This window comes from Scophthalmus maximus, chromosome 16 (genome assembly GCF_022379125.1).
Source record: "Scophthalmus maximus strain ysfricsl-2021 chromosome 16, ASM2237912v1, whole genome shotgun sequence".
NCBI classification, from domain to species: domain Eukaryota; kingdom Metazoa; phylum Chordata; class Actinopteri; order Pleuronectiformes; family Scophthalmidae; genus Scophthalmus; species Scophthalmus maximus.
In genome coordinates this window covers 3415806-3431228 of record NC_061530.1, presented here as the reverse complement: position 1 = coordinate 3431228, position 15423 = coordinate 3415806, and the positions used below count along the sequence as shown (strand labels likewise).

Sequence of the window (15423 nt, the reverse complement as noted above, 5' to 3'; positions counted from 1 at the left end):
TTTTTCGTCTCTTTCTTAATTCTGCAAGTATCTTTGACTCCAGAGCTGCAGGATCAAGGTCTGATAATAGTACTCAACTACTATAATTATTATTACTAGTCTATTATTCATTACGATTATTATCATTATTGGTTATTTTTGGCCATGCTATCATTGCAGCTGTTGTTATTAATTACGTAATAATAATTATCATCACATCTAAAAGTATCACTTCTATTATTGTCAATGTAACGACCACTTTGACAGTGCTAAAAAAAACAAGTTTCACAACTATTACCTTTGACCAATGGGAAATCGGCTGTTTTGAGTTTAGTGTGCAAATTTGGATATTTTAACACGTCATACTTTAACTATTATTATTGTTATGTTCTCTCAAGGCCAGTGTCTGCATAGCTGAGGAACAGGGTGACCCCAGTCATATCGTTTATGGGGAAGACGAGGAGGAGCAGAACCCAGGAGGGCTGAGTATGCCTTAGTATTCATGATTCAGTACAGTGGTGATGTGCATGTACAGACTGAGGACACTGGTGTCAGCAAAACATCCTAAAGCGTCTTGAAGGTCTTCAGCATAATCCAATTCTCTTTATGTCACAAAAACATTATTAGTGTTTAAATTACTGCCAAAATATTTTCTGCCCACAAAGGGGAGCCATAGCCATGGGTTACCTTTCCCCAGTTATTGTTTCTTTTTTGGTTGTTTGGTTTGGTTTCTTTAGCTGCTAAGAAGAGGAAGAAGAATAAGGGGAAAATAAATGACATCAGTCTGGACTTAAAGTGGTGTATGCAACATGGAAGACAAATTAAAAACGGTTCGGTCTAAGCAAAAAATCCCTTGTCTTACTTTTTGACATTCCTGTTCCTCATTTGTAGTATTTTCTGCTACTAAGCAACCAACTCCAGAGTAGATAATCTGCTTCCGAAGCTCTGCTTATTTGTGTGTAAAAGTCACTGCACTCCACTAATGTAGTATATTAAGGGTTCACTTAATCCCTAATGGTCAATATCTTAAAAGGTTATATAGACTTTGTATGTCCACTTTTAGGGCTGTGTAGTGGTTAGCGCTGTTGCCTCACAGTAAGAAGGTTCTGGGTTCACATCCCGTTTCAAACTAACCAGGGCCTTTCTGTGTGGAGTTTGCATGTTCGCCCCGTGTGTGCGTGGGTTCTCTCCAGGTACTCTGGTTACCTCCCACAGTCCAAAAACATGCAGATTGGGTTTAGGTTAATTGGAGACTCCAAATTCAGCATAGGTTTTAATGTGAGAGTGAGTCTTTATGTTGGCCCTGCGATACATTGGAAAACCTGTCCAGGGTGTACCCCTCCTCTTGTTCAATGTCAGCTGGGATGGAAGGGGCTCCACCTCCTCCAAATGAGCCCACCACCTGGCTAGGCATTCAAGTCAGGTAGGCCTGGTGGCAGGCAAGGCCAAGAGCCTTGGCATGATGATCACTGTCCTCACATATCAATTCTAACGACGTGGAATGTTACCTCTCTGGCAGGAATGGAGTCTGATCTGGTGCAGGAGGTAGAGCGGTACCAGCAAGATATAGTTGGGCTCATTCCTACACTCAAACTCCTGGAGAGGGGCTGGACACCCCTGGGTGCCAAAAGGTGCCCCTGCCCCTGTTTGTGCATCATTAAGGAATAGGCCATAGTAGTGAGACATTATCTGGCTCAGATCTTTATTCAAGAATTTCCCACACTGACCACCTTAAGAATCACGTGGCAGATTTGCTGATGTAATGGTAACCCTTGATGTGAACGTCACACCCGGGTGAACCCGCTAATTTGCGCGATGGCCGAGGAAATGAAGGCTCGACTCCTCCGTCGGTAACTGCTGTTACCTCACCACCTGTAGTAAAGAGACCTCTCACATGTAGCTAGCTCGCTTAGCCTAGCTTTGGCTCGTTGGTGGTAACAACTAACACAATCCAGAAGGCGGTCTCTCATTACACAGTTGTCATAAACTGTCGGTAACATGGATGATGTGCGAAGCCATTCTTCTTGTGGCTGCAGCTACATACACAAGGGCCAGACTCGGCTCGTTACACTGCGCTGAGCTTGTAAACTTTAAAAGAGTGTTAAGCACAAGATAGAAGGTAACGCTGACCACCGGCTCACTGGCTACCATGGTTTCTGTTGTTTACTACACTGTTCTTCTTCTTGTTTTGTGGCGCACACCGCTCTCTACCGCAATCTATGGCCGCCACCTGTCACTACACGATCATCAGACCCTGGTCTGCTCGCAGTGTGAAAATGGCCAACTGCCAACAGCCAATTTTTAAATATGGGTCGACTCGCGTTTAAAAAACCCGGGTCTACATGGTAATTTTGGTGTGAAAGAGGTATTAGATGTTTAAGGCCCTGTACATTATTTGGCTGTCATGGCTGACATGCCTCTTCAGTGTCCCATGGAGGAGCGGGACAGTACCTGTGGAACGGCAGACCAGGGTTGTGGTTCCTATTTTCAAAAAAAGGGGACTGGAAAGTCTGGTCTAATTACTGTAGAAATGACAGTGCTCACAGCTTCCCAGGGAAGATCTTAAAATGTTTCTGAATCTAACTTTACCACATCACTTAGTCAGTGTATCAATCTAATTTACCTTTAAGTCTCCTGGAGAGGATGGAGAACTCTCTGATTTCTGTGAGATCTGAGATACCAATTTCTTTACAGAACTCCTCTACCACATCTGCTGCCATCTAGAGGAAGATACAAAAATAACTTAAACCACATGGATATTAATTAAAAACCAAAAGACTGCTTGTTTGTTAAAAATTATCAGGAAAAAATAAATTTTACACTGAAGCTGTGTATCTTGATGGGGAAATCTCCTCCTCCTGGTAGCTGGATATGAATATTTCTAAAGGTTTTGTCGGCCTGAAAAAAACCATAGCACACTCACCATGCAGATAATATTAGGTATGTAGCAGTTGAAATATCTCATGAAAGATTTGCTTTCATATGCATTAGTGTTAGGTTAACTTACCAGAAGGGCCTTCATCTCAATATGTGAGGGGATGTTACGGCGACCGCCAAAACTGAGAGATCGTTGAAGGTTATCCAGACATACATTTGCCATCTCTGAGAAAAAGATGGTGTGTGCACTGAGTAAGTTACCTTAACATTAAAGTAACTTTTTTTGGTACAGTAAAACGACTTGCAGAGTTATTATGGGGCTAGAACAGTGAAAAAAGTATTGCCATTGTTGAAAACAAAACCTAAATTAAATCACACTGAAAACACTGGAATTTTCAGTGTCACTGGTTTAAAGCTCAACTCTCTGTCCTGTCACTGTTCGTGTGTACATTGAAGGGGTTTCAGGGATGAGCGGTGTTATTTACATACAATTTGCATGCTAAGAAATGTATTCTTTCCAACCCACAGGCTGCTTGGCCACAATGCCTTCCACCATTTTACCTGGAACTCCCAGACCACAGGTGAGTCTGTTTTACTTTGCTTTTGTTTGTCACTAGAAAATTTGTGACACTCTTTGTATTCACTTACGGATTGTTAATTGCATGTGCACAGATTACTGGATAAGCATGGATGCTGCATTTAATTGCTGTTGGAATACTGTAAAATCTGGGCTTTTTGTGAATATGTCTGCAATTTCAAAGTGGGAAAGACGCTTTTCTAAATAGACCAAAAAGGTTTTCACCCCTCGATTAGAACACAATATGAAATAAATATAAATATAAATATATGGTAATTTAATTATATTTCTATAAATTCCCTTTAATGTTGTTATATTGGGTAACATGTCGTTTTTTTTTTTGTCAGGCACCTATTTGGTCAGCTGTTGTTTTCAGCGTGGGGTCCTAGGACCAGAGTTAGCATACCCATATACCCCGTATAGCAGCTAATGGTGAAACAGCTGCTCCAACTCATCTGCAGAGGATGTGTGTAGAGTTATCACATGCACAGTTCAGTTAAACACAATGTTTGGGACTCAGTCAGTCGTCATCACATGTTGGAATGTTATGCTTCAGATTCATCTGTGCCGTACCCATTTGATAATTTTATGTACAGAAATAAGAACTGTTCACTGTGTCAGCATTCACTCTCTGACCTGAGTTGCTGTAGTGGACAAAGTGGTTCCAGCATTCTACATCACACACACACACAACATCTGTAATACTGGCATAGCAGTTAGGCCAATTACTGATTCAAGATATGAATGAAAAATGGTTATGTATTCAAAATATTCAAGGTACTTGCTCCAATCAGGGAGTGACAAGCTATTCTGTCTATGTTGAAAAATGTCTTTGAAACTGCACACCAATTCACATAAAGCCCAGTTGTCTCTGTTTTTTAAACGCAGCATACACTTTCGAATCTGTTTGGAGCTGACTGCAGAAAAATAGACTCAAAACTCCACATGCACTTGTTGGCTGATCTGTGCATATCCGGCGATCTGTGCACACGCATTTAACAATCTGTAAGTGAATCCAAAGGATGTCACAAATATTTTTTGATATTTGTACCGACAGGAAGCTAACTGAAAGTGAACATTATTACAACTGTGAAGTTGAAGTAAAAGATATGTATGGAAAATATTAATACTTTTACTCTGTGCATTTGTAAAACTGTTTTACTGTCTGCACGAATTTCTTTTTATTTGCATGTTCATTGTACACATTTTGCTTTCTTGCGTTTATTTGATACACATTTGGGACCTATATGAGACTAATTTCTTTATTTAAAAACAGGTTGAAAAACATGATTTTTTTTCAGTGTCAGTACTTGTTTCAATGCCAGTAAAACTTTTTTTCAATAATAGTGTATCATTGCCATTGAGTTGATGTTTTGTTTTCATTAGGCGCCTGTGGCTCAGGAAGTAGAATCGGTCATTTGATCCCCGCACTCATGCTGTCCTTGGGCAAGACACTTAACCCTAAATTGCCATTCTTCCAGAAGTGTATGAATGTGATAGAAAAAAAAGTGCAGTAAATAGCCACACTGTATGAATGTGTGTGAATGGGTGAATGTTAATTGTTCTTTAAACCGCTTTGAGTGGTCTATAAGACTAGAAAAGCTTTATAAATACAGTCCATTTACCATTCAATGCAGTATAACATGCCCCATCTGTTATTATCCAACTCCTATCAAAGTGTATTTTACTCTATTGTGTGTCTCCTACCTTGGTATGGATGTTCATAGTCCTGAGAGATGTTGTTAAGGTGAAGTGTGACGTATGGCTGCAGAGTACCAGAGTAGGGGAAGAACCCGGTCATCAGGGTGAGCAGCTGCCAACCAAGGATACAACTGGATCTGCAGAGACAACATACAATGATCAGAACACCTTTGTAAGAAATCACAAAAAGACCTTTCAGGAAAACACAGAAGCTTTTGTTACAAAGTGAAACCAACATGGTTAACACTTTACAATAAGGGTACATTAATTAACATTAGTTTATGCAATAATAAGCCTTAACTAACAGTTAATTAACAGTTAACTACTGTGCCTAGTAGTCATTTATAAATGGTGTTCACATTAACCAAGGTATTCATTTATACGTTATTAACTAGTTTATAAAGATGTTATTTACATTAGTTAATGCAGTAATAAGCATTAACTAAGCATTATTAAGGGTTTACGTGTTAATGAAGGTACTAACTAATATTAGTGAATGGTTGACAAAAGATGTTTATTAAAAAAGTTATGACTTATTTATCTTCATGTAGACGTTCCTTCCTATGGCCTAACCCTTTGTGCATGTTTTACTGTGTAAGCGTAACTTAACCAAAATCAACCATTTATTAATGCTCTTTGTGACCCTTATGTAAAGTTGAAAACATGTATCCCTTAAGTTACACTTCATAAATGCATGAAGATTCTGAGTAAACATTACTTAGTTTTAAATAAATAGTTTACTAATGCTCTGTGACCTTTGCAAAAATTGTTATACTTTCTTAATAAAATAATTGTATTATTTTAACATTTGGCATAAAGTTTTTAAATGTATAATGAACCATGCTGATAACAGATGGTAGTCATTATGAATTGATTTCCACTTAGTTAATAGCTGTGTGATTGTTTCAAATTCAGAAAGGTCACAAAGAGCATCAATAAATGGTTAATTATAGTTACTGTTTACTCAGCATCCTTATGTATTTTTGAAGTGTTACTTAAGGGATACATGTTTTCAACTTTTAAGCCCCAGTGTGTAATTTTCGGGCGACATCTGGTGGTGCACCCCTTATTCCATTTCCGGCAGTACTGAACACTGAATGCAAATGCACTTATTCTGGACTGTTTTGTGCAACCGTATTCAAAGCGATATAGCAAACATGATGACTTACACGGGAAGTCGTGTCCACCTAATGTAACTATATTTAACTCATTCAAAGTTGACAGAAAACATTGTTTTTTTGTCGCAGGTAATTATACATATATAAACACATAGTTGTGGACAATATATTAAATTTCTGTGAATAAGTTATTCTAAATATTACACACTGTAGCTTTAAAATAGGGGTCACAGAGAGCATTAATAAATGGTTAACTATGGTTTAGTAATGCTTACTCAGAATCGTTATGCATTTATGAAGTGTTACTTAAGGGATACATGTTTTCAACTTTACAATAAGGGCCACAAAGAGCATTAATAAATTATTAAGTTTACTCACACAGCAAAACATTCACAATAATGTATAGGTAAAGCTATACAGGAAGTTAATGAATGTCTACATGAAGATAAAAGAACAAGCAAACCAGGATTGTGTCCACTGATCTCAACCTTCAACAAAAATAAGTATGGAGGATAACTTGGGGGATGGACAAGTAAGTGGACAATCATTCCCCTTAAATAAACATTTCGAAAAACATACCGTTTTCTCTTAATGGAATGGCTTTGAACATGACACACCTGTTAATTAACATTGTCAATCATTTACTAATATTAGTTAGTCCCTAAACGTACATGTAAACCCTTCATAAATGTTAACAAGATACATTTGTTAACAGTTACTTAATGCTTATTATTGTATTAATTAACTTTTAGTAAATGTTTATTTCTGCATTAAGTATTTTTAATAGCATCTTTATAAACTATTATATCATGTATAAATTAATACTTTAGTCAACATGAACACCATTTCTAATTTATAATGTTAATTAATGCACCCTTATTGAAAAGTGTTACCAACATAACTAATAATGATTACACAATCATTAACTTTAGTTAAAACAATTTAATATTTCACTCTTATCACATTGCCATATGACAGACAATGGACAGTTTTAAAAAGTTTCCAAATTAATTCAGCAGAACCCAAGATACTGTCTTTAATATTCCACACATTTTTCTTCCTTGTCAGAAGCTCATTTTACTTGAGCAATTGTTTGTAATGAAGCTTTAATGGTGCATTCACAATGAACTTTACTCTTGCGAGTGAGTTCGATTGCTGGAACATTTGTGCTTTGCCTGTTCTTCCTTCCACTTTCTCCGACAAACCTCCTCTGAACAAACACACACAGACACACTCATGAAGTTTTGAATGAAAATTCAGACAGGGATGAATGGGAAAGCCACACAAAGTGATTGTGCTAACTGGGGTCAAAGCTAGTGTCCAACTTCCTCGCTCACTTTCTGCCAAACCCTCTCCTTCTTCGCCCGGGCACAATACAAATAGCAACTCCTGTCGGGGTGCACACAGACGGTGATAATATTAATCCACCATTTCTGATACAGTGACAGGACGTCTGACGAAAGAAATATTTCTGGAGCAATCATTTTCATTCCAGTACTCGCACAAATAATTTGCGTTGCATCCTGTCTGAACGCACCATCACACATAACCAATACAAACCTATTTCATTTATTTATATAGTAGTAAAACAACTAAGCAGCTGAACTTAAGTTGCAAGTCTTTTCTCTGTTATTATGTAGTTGAGAGTGTTTCCAAAATTCCCATGCCGCATACTCACTTGGTTGAGTTGTTGGTGGTTTGCTTGATGACCTGGCAGTAGATTTCATCTCTCAACAGCTCTTTCTCCTTCCCTAGCTGAACAGAACAGAAAAAACCCTCTTTAAATCTCCAACTCAAAGTCAGATTGATGGCCATAAATCTTGCATATATGAGGTTTGAATGTAACCAACTAACCAATAAAATTTGGCGAAGGCAGTCTGACTGGGTTGTTTTCTTTTTCAATTGCCTGTCACCCATGAACTGCATCAAGTCTGGAAGGACAAACAAATGGAACTGTGACAGAGGAACAAAAAACAGTGGCCCTTGCATATAGTAGCATGGTTAGTGTGAATACACTCACTCATGAAGCACTGGACAGATAATTCATTGATTTCAGGATCATTGTAGAAAATGAGGGATTCCTGGATGACCACCTAGATGAAAAACAAACATTTTCGTTGATATCCTGATGCCTTGTGACAACCGCTGACCTTTTCTTATAACCCACCATGGTAAATGTACTGTATTTATATATAGCACTTTTGTAGTCATATAGACCACTCAAAACACTTTACAGGAAAGTCACATTCACCCATTCACACACTGTTGGAAGAGCAACCAGAGGCAAGTTTGGGTTAAGTGTCTTGCCCAAGGACACAATGGCATATGTACTGGCGGAAGCTGGGATCGAACTGCCAACCTTCGGGTTGGTGGACGAACAACTCTACGTCCTGAGCAGCCCCATGGTGAGTTTAACAGTTGTCTGCAGGAATGAAAGGAGTGGCACTGAATTATATGCAGTAGTTTAAGGGATCATGAACTCTTGGTGAACTTTGAAGAACTCTTTGTATGTTTTTTGTTTGTGGAAAAAACACGCATAGTATGCTGACAGCTAAGCGGTGAGGGGATCCCACGCTAGTGCTCCACCTGTCATGGTTCTGCCCCCATGACCTCTGTAGACTCTTGGAGAGTCTTTTTGTTTTTCTTTATGGACTGTTATGTATGCTTTTATTACCTCTTGTAGACTTTGGTTTGTTTATTTGAATATTCCCTTGAGTATTATTCCTTGTGTGTCTGTTGAGTTACTTTTGTTATCCCTTGTGTTTCTTGTATTACGTTTGCCATTTCCCGTTTCACTTTGTATTTCCTTTCCTTGTGTTGCTGCACTTCCTGTTTCCCTGTCTCTTGTCGGTGGCTTTACGTTTTCTTGTGTTTCCCTGTGATTGTCTGCACCTGTTCCTAGTGCGTCTCACCTGTGTTCAGTCTTCCCTTGTGTATTTAGTATTTGTGCTCTCAGTCCTCTGTGTCAGTTTGACCTGTTTGTAACCTGTTTTTTTTCTGTTCTGTGATTTTTTTACACAATCTGGGGCCTATTCCAGGAAGCAGGTTTAAAAAACTTTGAACTTAAACCTGAACTCTGACTTGATCTACGCTCAGATGGGAAACTCAGAGTTTTCGGATCCAGAAAAGCAGTTTTGGGTTAGTTCGATCAACTCTAATTATTTCTCACGGAGTTACAAGTGTGCCCGTTTATATAAAAAGCCATCATCAATGGAGCTCCGATACTACGAGTCACCATGGCAAAGAGGTGAAAACAAGGTCCTCTTACGTCACAACGTTAGAGTTGGAGATACGACTTAGTGCTTATGGAGAAAATAAAATCATTCTGAGAAAAAGGAGCATCACAGCTGCAACTGATGAGGAGAGACAGGTGGTGTTGAAGACAGGTACTGCCCAATCAGACATGACTGAATAAATCAATCAAATTATTTTAAACAATCTGATATTTTCTCTACAAATGTCTTTTCTTAGATGCTGGTATAATGTTAAGTGACACTGTTCAACACTGCGCAGGAGGAACTTGTTTCTGGAACGGAAAAACCCAGAGGTTCCCTCTTTTCAGAGTTAAAATACTCTTTAGCAAAACCTGCTTCCTGCAGGCCCCTTTTCCTGTTCCCAGTCGGTGATGTCCCCTGTGCCATGTTCCCTGGTTTGTTTTGTTTTTATCTCTCAAGTGATTTTTGTTATTTCTGAAAAAGCTTTTTTTGATTTCTTTAATTAAAAAATACCCAATTACATATGGGTCATGCTCCTTCTCAAATGTTACAACAGCTACTGTACAACAACAAGCATGCAGCCCGCAAGACCAAAACAAATGACGCTGACGTTGGAAAGAGGAAACAGATGGAGTTGCATTTAACCTGGCCAAGGATATGATACCAATGAAAACCAAGGAAAATGAAGTCGCAAATCAGAACCGTATTTGAGTTAAGGTGGACCCCCAATACTTTGGCCGGATCCATCTGCATACTGCCCTAGCCCACAAAGTACCCCAGGAAGGGGACGTTAGTGGCATGGAACTCACACTCCTCTACCTTCACAAAGAGGTCATGGTCATAGGATTTAGAGAAGATCAGAATGTCATCCAGGTAGACAAACACATGACGATTTAGCATGTCTCTCAGCACATCATTCAACAAGGCTTGGAACACAGCAGGGGCATTGGCATATTATATATATATATATATATATATATATATATAAGTCTTAAGTTTGGAATATCTGTCTGAAGTCCAGTTCTGCATCTGCCAGCCTTCCTAAGTGTAAACATTTTTGTTAATAGAATTCATCATTCTCGAACCTGCTTTGTTCCTCAGTCTGCATTTGAGTCCTGCCTATCATTAACGTGACAGTAATAGCATGAATACACAGGATATCTATGTTGCACTTAGGTTTTTTTTTTCGTATCCTAAGAATTCTTACCTTTTGAGCAGGTTTCTCTACACAAGTTTTGGATAATAATCTACTATTGAACTAATTTCCCTAAGTACTGTATAAAAGAATGCATGTATTTTATCTTTTTGGAGTTTAGAACAAGCCATGATTTATATAAGAAATTCGGAGATCAAAAAACATACTATAATGTAGAGAGGGCCTGGTTTGTGATGAAGCCAATTCAATAAAAGATTGCCCATTAGCAAAATAATTGACATTTTAATGTCCAGTTGGAAAATTGTTATTATTTATTATTTCAGTATAATGTGGGGGGCCTAGTATCAATCCATGTGGGAAACCTAAGAAACTATCTGGGGATTTGAATCAGCAGCAACAACAGTCTGAGCCCTTCCAGAAAGACATGATGTGAAACAGGTACAATCAGCATAACTAAACTGATGGAAAGCAGCTTAGTTGACTAAACAGCACATATTGAAGCAAGTTAACAATGTCTTCTACAACCGGAGTGTTAGCGGTCATTTTCTATGATCAGGTCTTAAGCATGATCATAGTGTCATATCATATGAATGATGAGTGAATGATCACATCACTGATCATATCACTGCTGCAGCTAATGGACATTTTTCTCCACACAGACTCTATATGTACTGCAGCCAACCAAGGTGGACAGTCCAGGTTAGACAAAGGCTTATTATACACATTTACATATTTGTAAAAAAAAAAAAAAAAAAAAGCAGGGCAAGCAATTACACAACATGGGAAGGGATGTCAGAGGTATTGCACTCACTTACCTCTGTGTGTTGAACCACCTCAGAAAAACTCCTTCCACCGGCAGGCAGACCCGCATTCCCCACTCTGTAATAAAAATAAACGGTACAACAAAATTAACCATGCCATGATATATGGACCCACATTACCTGAATTAGCTAAATAATTTTTTTTCTCTATCAAACCTAAAGTATTTGATGGCAAACTTAGCCATGGCCGAGAGAATCTCCACATCATCGACTGAGCCCTGAGTTGAGCTTTGTACTGGTCTCTCGACTGATCCCTGTACTGAGCCCTGCAGCAAGGCATCTCTGCTGGGCCCCTCTGAATCAGCACTGTGTCTGCGGATAGGACCAGGAGACAGGGCCTTGGGGGGAGAGACTAATTTGGTGCCCCTTATGCTTTTCCTCCAAGTATCTCTTCGTTCAAGGTGGAGACAGTTGTAGTCCAGGGCTGCAGATGGCTGAGTAACATCCTCTGGGAAAAGGCCAGAGCGCGCTCCCATGGTCCCAAAACGCCAGCCTAGCAGAACACACACACAAAAAGGTATTTGATGGAAAAGCTGGCCTCGGGCACTATATCTGGTCATAGTAAAGACAGCGAGAGGGGCCCTGAAATTAAATCTGCTATTGATTAGATTTGATTCATTCCACACTGATGGCGTTACTTTTAGGGCTGCAACGAATTTTCAACACAATCGATTGTGTTGATTACTGAATTGCGGGATTAGAGTAGAATGCGTCTCAAGACAAAGTAGAAGTTTCTCTATGTTATTAACTGCTGTTGAGGAAGTAAACGGAGTGAGTCCGCGGAGCGAGACAACACTTCGACCCTGGAGATAGGGAAACCGAAGAGGCTGATGCGAAAATTTTCGTCAAACAGCGACAAACATAAACTACGTCTTACCTTTGGTGTTTTGTCACAATAAGTTGCAGCCCTAGTTACTTCCCCATACCCCTCCTCCCCCAGTGCATCTCTGACACCAGCAGCTCCCTTCTCACACCACCCGACCCCCCTCCACTCCACACCTCAGGAATCTTCCCCACCTCATTCAACAGGAGCCACCCCCCAGTCCCCCCACCATCCTCTCCATAACAACGGATAAGTGAAGAAGGAACAAGCATAAAAGGAAACCTGGTTTGGCAGTCAGTTTTGCAACGTGTCCACACGTCATCTATTTGTCCTCATCACGGGGTCTTACAATGCAAAGTACTCCACAGGGTCAAATGGTCTAAAAGCAAACTAGCTCGCATCTATCCTGACACTGCTGAATGTGGACAAGACCAGAGAGATGGTGATCAACTTCAGGAGGAAGAGAACAGCTTTGCAGCCCCTTTCATTCTGGGGGAGGAGCTGGAGATGGTGGAGGATTACAAGTACCTGGGAGTCAACATCGACAACAGACTGAATCCGAAGACCAATAGCCTGGCTGTGTACAAGAAGGGGATGAGCAGACTCTTCTTCCTGAGGAAGCTTGCATCCTTCAACGTGTGCAGCAGGATGTTGGAAATGCTCTATCAGTCTGTTGTTGCCAGCGTACTTTTCTTCACTGTGGTCTGCTGGGGGTGCAGCATCGGAGCCAGCGACACCAAAAGACTTTACAAACTGATCAAGAAAGCTGGCTCCATAATAGGCTTCAAGCTGGACGCTTTTGAAGCAGTGATGGAGAGGAGGACTATGAACAAACTGTTATCCATCACGGATAACCCGGACCATCCTCTCCACTTCACACTGGACAGACAGCGGAGCTCCTTCTCCAATAGACTGGGGCACCACCCAATGGGGGAGGGGGGGGCACCAAATGATTAAGACAATGAGACCAGAGCCGGCCCGCAAATTAAGCAGGGCCCCGCCTACCCCTCATGTCAAAGTAAGTATGTCAATATTGTGAGAGGATAAAGCATAACTATCCTTCATGGGAAGGGGAAAAAAAATCTCAACAAGGGTGAACTTCCTATCAAAGTCCCTGAACCTGTCTTTGAACTGTTGTTACAGTCTATCTATGAGTTGACAGTACTTTCCTGTAGCTGTGCCAAAAGCCCCAGATGCAGAAGCATTGTCATTCAAAACTGACTGCACAGAGGGAAAGTGCATTTGTTTCTTTTTAGTGTTCAAATGTTTCAGTTTTCCAGTTATGTCCGTAAGAAAGTATAGGTGTAGTACCCACTCAGTGCCCTGAACTGTACCCTCTGGATCCCAAAAGTGGTCAAAAACACTGCAGGACCCTTCTCCCATTGAACCACTGGATTTCAGTGTGTAGTAGCAGATCACCATATTCAGCTGACAGCTCTTCCAACATTACCTTAAATGACCTGTGATGTTAAGCTTTGGAGCGAATGCTGGCAATGATCTTCACGACCAGTAACACCAGCTTTTCCAATGGTAACTTTTCCTCTACAAAATATCCCATCACAGCGTCATAGATATCAACCCCCCTTGTTGTTGACTTCAGGGGTAGTAGTGTCAGGAGTTTTTCTTTTTCATAGAGAAATCATCTAACACCATTCGCACAAACACTATCAGCTGGGCCGTATTGCTGGTGTCCAATGACTCGTCGCACTGGATGCTTAACCACCTGCACGTACTCCGATCTCGATCCAGCTGCACTTCACTGCCCCCAATTGGCTGTCAAAGAGAGCGGCGATGACTTTGGGCCCATTCTTCTCATCTTTGAACAAGGTATCTGTGATCGCCGTCAACGCTTCCTTTAATTACATAGCCATCAAAAAAAGGTTTCTTGTTCTTTGTAAAGAAATTAGCAGCTCTAAATGAAGCTTCCGTTGCTGCTTGAGACTTTTTACCCAGCCCAGTGGAAAAAGACTGCTGTTTGCCCAAAGCTGCCTTTAACTCACAGGATTTTTCTGCCCGTAATGAGGTACCTGGCGTTACGTTGCAGTGGATGTGCAACGTAATGTCATGGGTCAAAGTTCAGCTTGACCCAGTCAAAGCTAAATGTTATATGTTATACATAAATTAATGTTTTAATGTTTCAACTGCGATGATAAATGCATGAATGAGTCCATGTTTTTTTGGTTTTGGTTTTTATTGGTGGCCAAAACATTTCTTTGAGCTCTACTGGTGAATCATGCTGCTTTTTGAACTTCCACATAGGCTGCCTTCGGGGGCGACCACTGGTCCATGGTCATAACACAATGTCCACTAGGACTGTAATGTGTAAGTATACTGTCAATGTCTGGCAGATAATGTGACAGAGTGCTGTGAGTCATTCCCTGTTGCTCACGTGCCACCTGGTGTGCACTGCAGCTGCTCTTGGATTAATTATTTTTCCGCCCCCCTTCCGCCGGTAATCAGGTTAAAATGAATGAGAAACATTTGTACAGAGTGTACACATTTCCATATTGCACATAATCTTATATATTTTTATTTTTATATATTTAATTTCATTGGTTCTTTTTTTGTGTTCTTCTCCTGGTACTAACAGTACTTTCGTTTAAATTTTTCAAATCAATGAATAAAATAGGGAACATATAACCCTACAAACTACCACAAATATATGTCTAGGATCCAGATAATGACCTCACCTGTCTGGAGTCCTTCCATTGGTAGTAGTTTGATGATGTCACCCTTGCAGAAACTGAGCAGACTCTTGTCATCTGTCACAAAACTCTTCAGGGCAATGACATGACCTGAGTCCTAGAGAGCACAGAGAAAGTTGGGTCTCGAACACAAGCATGGGCTCAAATGATGCAACAAAGCTTTAAAAGGACAGATGATAAAACAAACTATGATAATAGAGAAATACCTTGATAATCTCCTGAAGGAATAATCTGATCATAGCAGTGATCTGAGGCGCTCTGGTGGACTGCATTACCACGTTTTCACTCTTCAACTCCAGTTTAACTTTGTCAGCATCTTGGAGGTCAACTGACAGCAACTCTGCAAAACTACATTCATGCAGGCCTGATTTTATATCGGGCCTCGGAGACATTGACTAGAATGAATAAGATGAAAGCAACTATGTCAGATAGACTGTAAAAAACAAAGAAC

At 40.1% G+C, this 15423-nt stretch overlaps 1 protein-coding gene across 1 annotated transcript in view; it reads right to left on the bottom strand.

Moving 5' to 3' along the window:
- The window catches only part of myo15b (myosin XVB), a 105791-nt gene that overhangs the window by 14394 nt on the left and 75974 nt on the right, over positions 1 to 15423 (bottom strand). Inside the window, exons 51-61 of the mRNA XM_047327801.1 lie at positions 15179 to 15320; positions 14958 to 15069; positions 11601 to 11937; positions 11439 to 11502; positions 8273 to 8345; positions 8107 to 8183; positions 7931 to 8007; positions 5141 to 5271; positions 2987 to 3081; positions 2800 to 2877; positions 2603 to 2699 (exon numbers count right to left, since the gene is read on the bottom strand). Coding sequence (XP_047183757.1) covers positions 2603 to 2699; positions 2800 to 2877; positions 2987 to 3081; positions 5141 to 5271; positions 7931 to 8007; positions 8107 to 8183; positions 8273 to 8345; positions 11439 to 11502; positions 11601 to 11937; positions 14958 to 15069; positions 15179 to 15320 — 1283 coding nt within the window. The remainder of the gene's footprint in view (positions 1 to 2602; positions 2700 to 2799; positions 2878 to 2986; positions 3082 to 5140; positions 5272 to 7930; positions 8008 to 8106; positions 8184 to 8272; positions 8346 to 11438; positions 11503 to 11600; positions 11938 to 14957; positions 15070 to 15178; positions 15321 to 15423) is intronic.